The sequence below is a fragment of the Vigna unguiculata genome, chromosome 4 (genome assembly GCF_037176805.1).
Source record: "Vigna unguiculata cultivar grain cowpea cultivar isolate G323 ecotype 2 chromosome 4, ASM3717680v1, whole genome shotgun sequence".
NCBI lineage: Eukaryota > Viridiplantae > Streptophyta > Magnoliopsida > Fabales > Fabaceae > Vigna > Vigna unguiculata.
In genome coordinates, this window is record NC_140795.1 from 42,078,242 (window position 1) to 42,086,255 (window position 8,014).

The 8,014-nt window shown below is 30.8% G+C and overlaps 1 protein-coding gene across 2 annotated transcripts; it reads right to left on the reverse strand.

The window, feature by feature from the left end:
• Positions 1–760: 760 nt before the first annotated feature.
• LOC114181247 (S-type anion channel SLAH3) lies at positions 761–4,525 on the reverse strand. Of its 2 annotated transcripts, none has more exons than XM_028067650.2 (6): positions 4,283–4,525; positions 3,266–3,407; positions 2,700–3,176; positions 1,797–2,567; positions 1,535–1,566; positions 761–1,438 (listed from the first exon to the last, which is right to left on the reverse strand). In XM_028067650.2, exons 2-6 carry the CDS (start codon positions 3,398–3,400, stop codon positions 1,057–1,059), a joined length of 1,797 nt encoding a protein of 598 aa, XP_027923451.2. In that variant the 5' UTR covers positions 3,401–3,407; positions 4,283–4,525; the 3' UTR covers positions 761–1,056. The 2 variants fall into 2 exon arrangements, with proteins under 2 accessions (XP_027923451.2, XP_085528275.1); XM_085672149.1 differs by lacking the exon at positions 4,283–4,525 and adding an exon at positions 3,518–3,755.
• Between the last annotated feature and the right edge of the window lie 3,489 nt (positions 4,526–8,014).

Genomic DNA, 8,014 nt, shown 5'->3' on the forward strand with positions numbered 1-8,014 from the left:
GATGACCTATAAATTTTTTAGGATAGAAAAGTGTATTCGAGATATAAATGTTTTAAGAAATTTTTATTAAAAATATAAGTCTTTTTAACTAGAAAAAGTTTCAAAAAAAATCCTTTAAATCACTACTAAAAATATATATATTTAGTTTCGAGAAAAAATGTCAATGTTAAATTATTATGAATGTTAACTTCGCATAAAATGTGTATGTGACACTAATGATGAACATTTGAAAATCAAATTTAACTAACATCAACTAATTTTCCAATTAAAACAATTTACCATTGACTTGACTTGGTTAATGTTTTTAAATTTTATTTAGTTTAGTGTTGGTATTTCACTAACACCAAATAAAATATATCTTTAGTATTAGTTTAATTTGTACTGACTGAATTGATACTAAAAGTAATAATTTAAAAACAATTATATAGTAATTTCATGTTCTAATAATACAAATTAAAAAATTAAATGAAATGAAAATGAACGAAAGAGATGAAGAGAGTAATGGGATGAAAAAATGTAAATGAAATAAATGTGTGTGGATGAAAAAAATGAATATAAATAAAAAAGATGAACACGTGTGAAGAAGAAAGAGAATTTTGGATGAAAAAAATACATATGTATATAAAAAGTCAGAAAAAATATTTGAGTGCATTTTTAAATTTGAACCTAAATATATGATTCAAATATATAACTTAATCGTAACGTGGGTTAATACGATGCTAATATTTAAAATTAATATTGTTTTAGTCACATCCAAACATAACACAAAAACACCACTGTTCATATTTCTTTTGTCATAACGATATTGCCTATTTACTCATACAGTAAAACAACTCATTTATTTTAAAGGTGGGAAATGATTCTACAACAAACTGCTCTTCCTACACAAATCTTCATATTCTGCTATACATGGTCACTGGAACAGTAAAAACTCCTACTTCTGTCTGTTCCTCACATGTTTGGCTAATGAAGATTATCGTCAAGCAATGATCTCATAATATAATATTCTGTCTTTTTTAAGGACACACATTACTATTTAACTAAACAAATATATCCTCAGATAGATGGTGAATCCTCTGTGCCATTTGGTGGTGTGGTAGAAGCTTCTAAATCAGTTGTATCCGGGTTCACAAACTTCAAGTAATTTTCAATCTCTTTGGACTCATGGCTTCTGTATCTGAGACCTAGCCACTTCCTTTGTGGCTTTCTCCTTCTGTCACTGATGGCAATGGCAAGGTCATTGGGAAACAGGTTTTTGAAGACAAAGGCATGCAATATAGTTGACACAAGCAGTGCCACTACTATCAGTGTGGAGATGAGACTCAGTACCACACACATTGTCTTTGTAACCCCATTTGTGACCTTGTTTGAGTATCTTATTGTTGCAATTGCTGCACCAGTCATTGGAAAAGTATAGGCCCACCATGCAAGCGAAAATCTGCAGAATAATAACATCCAAAACAGTTTATCAGACAATTCAGTAGTGTAATTTTGTAAACTAAACAAAACAAGAGCAACAAGATATGTAACATACGTGAATCCTCTGAAGAAATTGATCCTGACAGCCTGCAAAAGCATATGAAACTGCTTAGTACTAAGTAATTTTGTTATAAAAAATCTATGAAGTGTTGCACATGAAAATTATAGAATGCCCTGTTTAAGAATGCATTTGAAAGCTATGTAACATTGAGAGTATTCAGTTTTCTTGAAATTTGAGAAAATTGTACTTAAATCCTGCTTCTTTAGAAAGGGAATAAGTATAATTAATGCTAACTTCAAAAGGGAAAAAGGCTTACCAGTGAGAAATAAAGGAAGAGGGCAATGAAATAGGCAATCCGTGATCCATAGTCAAAAGAACCCTGAATGTTGGCCCATGCCATGGAAGCAACACTTGGTGCTGCAACAAACAGAAAGAACACAGGGTGCAGCTCTTTTGGGAGGGTCTCATTTGTGGGAAGTCTCTGATAGAGAGTTACAAAAAGGACTATGTAGTGAGCAAGTCCAATAGCAAAAAAGAAAATAGGTCCTTCTTTAAGACCCATAGATGCTCCTAGTAAAGCCCCAACAAAGTTTCCAACAATTGATAAATGATTCGAAGGATTGGCCACCTTTGAGAGCCTCCTTTGACCCCCTGACATCCACTGTCCGTAGATCTTAATTTCAAGACAGAATATTGGTACCATTAGAATGTACCAAAGGGCATGGTGCAAGTTTTTGGTCACTGATGGGGGAACCCCAAGAGCTAAGAACAATAGAGCGATCCACGGTGCAAAGAAGAAGTTGACACGGATTGGATGGTAGTACTCACGACGAACTGCTTCAAAGTAGAGAATGATTTTGAGAAGATAGGTGGTGAAAATTATGGCAACAAGAGCAATGGATATGATCCATAAGACTAAGTTGACTTTGAGGCTTATGTGAAGAAATTGAGTTGATGGAGATGTGGCAAGTGCTTTCCAGAGAATTGCTTGGCTGCTAACTCCAAGGCAGACACCAAAGCATGAAATAGGAAACCGAAGAAGAAATGGCCATTTCTTGTCCTGAGGTAGCACTGTCTCTTCTGAAGCCTGTTTGTTGAAGTAGGAACACAAAATATGTTATAATCTACAATAACTAATAAGCAAAAGAAACCATGCAAGAACTTCATTGAACATCTCATACCATTCAACATGAGATTGATGGAGAAAGTGATCACATACCCTGAGAGTTTCTAACTCTGGACCTTCCAAGGCATCGAAATACCTATCAACAGGTAAAGGCCTCTCAATGTTCCTGGGGGTGTTGTTACCATCTTGTGCAGTTGCTCTGGGTGACTTTCCTCGGAGAATTGATAATTGTCTCTCAAGTGTTCCAGACCATGTTTTGAAAGAGTCAAACCTCTTGTCCTTGAATGCTTTGATGCCAGGATTGTTGTTTACCTTGTCTCCATTGGCTGCTTCTGGGAGCACATGGAACCCTTTTGGCATTGGTTGAGAGTAACATTTTGATTGCTGGGGATGGTTAGAGGTAGCAGTTGCTGATTGAGAAGATGAAATAGGAATACCATCTGTTTTTGCATCCAGTGGTGGAAGCTCCACTTCTTCAGAAGAAAGTGGCATGCTGATAGAATACTTCCTTTGATGATTGATGACTACAGGTGCATCATGTTGTGTTCCTTGTGAGGTTGCTTCAGTTCCCTGTTGCAAACATGGAAACAAAAATTTGGGAATTGGGTTTATAGTTTTCAATTCAATTTTGCTGGTGAAATACTGAAAAAGAGTCTTACTTTGGATGATGGGCTGGGAAACTGAAAGTCAGAAGTATCAAAGCCAGCAACTTCACTTGATGATATATACTTGATAAGAGATGGAACTTCTGGGGAGCCTTGTTCTACAATTTCAATGTTTATGGTGTTTTCCATTCTATACCTGAGAAAGATATATATGTTAGACTCCCCTTGTACTAATTCATGAAAAGTTACATCAGACAAACTTTGCCACAAATTAAGAGAATCTCATTGGTGAGCATAGAACCATACATATTGAAACAAGTGGAGCAGGTCAAATCCAGATCTAAATTAGATGAGCAAAATGAGTAGATGGTATTGGTTAACAAAGAACTAGGATTTGATTATCACTTATATTCTGCTCTCACTACAGAGACAAAGACAATCCTCTACATTCAATAAGATGATCACATTCATTCACTTAGTTTACAGATTACTTATTCTTTTCATAGAAACTACGTTCCTGCAAAACACAGCAACTCCAAAGGGAATTTCTAAGTATGTATGCATTCAGAATCAGTGAATATGTATATCTTTTTTTCTAATTTAAAAGTCTTCCCTCTTTTGAATGGTTCTTGTCTGCTAAATTAATACAACAGGGAAAGGTCCTTTTTCACTGCCCACAAAAAATAGACAAAACAAAGTGAGTGAATGAAGATCAATAAGCATTATTGGATAATGACTGCAGAGTGTCAAATCTCAGTCCCTTCCGTCTTCTCCAAAACACTGTTAACATTGATTTTGTTGGGTTGAAGCCATAAATGCAGCACCCCTTAACTATTAACTCAATCCCTATTGGCCATGGATCCATATCCCATATAATGGTGACATGAAAATCACATCAATCTCTGTACAAAAGAAATCAAAGGCTAATGCAATCTCAAACACATGGCAGGCTTGAAATTTGGACCAGTGAAACTATATTCACATAATACATAACAGAATAATGGAGAAGTTCATTCAAGGGAAGGAAACACAAGAATCAAAAGAAAAAGGAATAAGAATCATAACATTTACCCTTTTCTCTTCTCTGCCACAGGACTAATGTTAGGAAAGCTGGGACAAATTCCTAGTGTGTTGATGATCAAAAAGATAGATTTTGAATATGAAGAAAATTGGAATTCAGCAGAGAAAATGCACCATAAGCTTAAAAAAATGGCGATGGAAAAAGATGTGGCAAGAAGTCGTAGAATGAGAAAAGATGATTATATATGGTCCAAGGCCATGGTTGGCCAAGTGTAATTTGCATCCGTAATCTTGAAAGGTCCTCATTTTTTATAATCACAGCTACTTATTTGTTTGAAAGAGACGCATCCGAGGAAGAGGACAAAACATCATAAAATATTGTAGGACAGGTTAGAAGGTACAAACTTTGAAATACCAACTTTTTTGTGGATGAAGTGACGAACAACTGTGTTTGACAAGATATATAAAAAGAAAACAAAAACTATTGAGTAGGTACGTAGTTGGTCTACAATTGAATACATCGGTGCGTTCCGGGAAGATGAATGATGATGAAATTATGAAAAGAGATTGTCCCAAACAGTGTAATACAATTTCTTTAATGTGTCTATTTGGGTAAAACTTGAGCTTACAAAATTATGGTTATTACTCATAAATATGAGTGAACGTTACACCATTTCATGAGTTTTCAATAAATTTTAGTTAGTTGTTCTTGTTTAATTAGTAATCTCAGGTTTGAGTCATGTATACTGCTACATTACACACTTAGAACAAAAGTTGCTATCATTTGAACTCAAATAAGAACCAAAACTATTCTAAAGTTTCTAGTATCGTTGGTAAAACTAATGTACATATACAATTATAAGTGGATTCATGTATGTATAAATGTAACAAATTTATATGTGAATTCGAAGAAAAATAGTCAACGAAGTTTCTTGTTGTTGATCTGTCAGATCTACTAAGGTTAATTGTGCAAAAATTAGTCCTAGTGTGAAACTTAGTTTCACAAAAACCCATAAATTAGTAAAATAAACTTTTTGTACTAATTAAAATACTAAATTGAAACAATAACAAAATTATAAAGGATCCAAAATTATCTATTAACAACTTCTAACTTATATTTTGACATTGGATTTTTGTAGGACTTGGAAATATTTTAATAATAGATTTTGAAATGAATAGAAGTGAAAGTTTATAAATAGAAGTTAGATCCATATTTTTTTAGTTCATCTTAAAACTTTTAGTTATAAGTGGTCTATTTACTTGGAGTTATATGGTTTACATGAAATTTTTGAATGGGATAGTTAGCTTGTATAAATTCTGAGATTATTAGAAACATTAAATAACAATTCTACGAGAGTTTTCCCAATCAACAAAACCTAAATAACTATTAACAAAGAATAATATTACTGTCAATTATCTAAAAATATATATAATCATTGTCGACATCAACAAAAGTATGACCATGAAAAATGTCAAATGAAAGAAAAAATTTAGCTGTCGTTGATTGACAAATAATCTCAACCTTCATTGTTGCTAAAAAAATCTAATTGATATGGGTTGGAAAAAGAAAAAAAAAAAGCCTAACTATTATCAAGTGAAGATAAATTCACTTGACAAAAACTAAAAGAAAAATTATTTGATATCAACAACAACAAAAAATCATTAATATTAATAAAAAATTATAAGTAGCAATGCTTAAAAAAACAAATTTGACCTATATCAACAATGAAATAATTTTGTTGCCTTTGATAAAAAAGTAATTACAGTCGACTTTAGTTTAAATAAAATATTTCTCGGCAATATATCAAAAAGCAATATTGAGATCATAATATCAAATATCGATCAAACAACGTTGTTTTGAGTAATTTAATTACTCTAATTACAAAAGTATAAAATTGTAATCTCTTTTCAAATTTATTATTCAAACTACATATTTCCTTATATATTATATCAAATTTCAATATAAATAAATTATTTCTTAAAATTTCCTATCAAATACACTATTAAAAAAAATAGATTGTTGATTTTCACAGGAGTTATAGAAAATACTTGTAGGGGAAGTGAAAAAGTAGTTTGTCCAGATAGTCCAACCGAATTCCAGAAGGTGTAAAAAGTGTAACTCAAATATAAATTTAAGACGAACTGTATCTTCAATTTCGAAGTGACGGATTATTTTAGATCACTTTAATAAATAAAATATTTAAATTAAAAATTTTAAGATAACAAATATATACTTTCAAACTTTAAATCACATTAATGAAATTAATTTTTGTTTTTAGATTACATAATTTAACATATAAAATTATAAAGTGTATATATTTTAATAAAATAATGATATCTTTAATTTTTTAAATATAAGTTGTGGACTAAACGAGCTTAAAAAATTATCTTTTCTAGTCGATCTATAAATCTATTTATACAATTTTAATTATAAAAGATGCATGCATATCATAAAGTAGAAGCTAAAATATTTATATATGATGACATACCTAAGATGCCAACTATTTGATGTTTAAATAACGAAAGTGTAGAATTTATGGTACAATAGCTATTGCAAAGCATGAAAAAGTAGAGTGAAGTCAGCAGCAGCAACCAAAGTCAAAGGATTATCGCGTTTTCGATTTTCACATTGTGCTCGTCTTTATCAATACAGCGAATATCATGCTTGCAATTGTTGTTGCTAAGTTTTGAACACAGGTTTAGGTTTCAAACCTCACAATTTTATCTTAAAGAGAAGACATGTTTAGCACGGAAGTGTAGATTTCACCAACTCATTACTCAAATTCTTAATATCACAAGACTAAATAAATAAATTATTTAATTAGTAATTTGATTTCTATTTAATATAATAATTAATATTTTTACATTTATTTTTTATTCAATTGAGTATTTTTTTTTAATACTATTATCCATTAAAAAACACACAAATTTTTTAAATAAAATGGGAACCGAATTGAAAACAACAGAAGTTAAAAAATCGATGACCGCACATATACTAAAACCAAATAACTAATTAATCAAAAGTAAATAAAAAATCAGGATATTTTATATTACATGCAAGTCAATGGAAACTAATCCTTCGATGCAAAAACTGTACGCGTGAAATTAAGGTGAGATAACTTCAAAGAAATATCTCTATAAGAGATAAAGTTAAAAAATCACAGTCAACGAGAAGAAAACGAATGAATGAAAAATAAATAAAAGGTAAATATGTTCCATGTTGATTTTGTTTGTGGTCGTTCTCACACCACTAGACATCATTCTTAGTTGTGTTTCATGTTTTTTCTGCTAACGCCTTATTCTTTTTTACATATCATGGACTAGTGGGAAAATATGTTTCCATTTCGTTATATATCTATAATTGAAGTTCTTGTTTGTAGAAGCTTCTAAAAAAAAGAAAAATATTCATAATGGAATAATGAAAAGTAAGTTTTTTAGGTTAGGTTAAAATTAGCTTATATATATTCAAGGAATTTTTCAACATTAATATAATTTTATTTTTCTCTTCTAAAAGTGTTATATATATATATATATATATATATATATATATATATATATATATAATAGAAGTATGATTCTATTTTATTTAGGCTGAAAAACAAAGTAGAAGCTGTTTACTTTTTGTTATTTGGTGAAAATAGATAATGCTAAATAATTAATAGACTAAGTAATCTGATTCGACATGATTTGATTTATTATGGATTGGTCAATTAGAAAGTCAACTCAACCCAGCTTACTTATTAGTGAGTCAAAAGAATTTCAATTTCATCCGATCCACCGCGG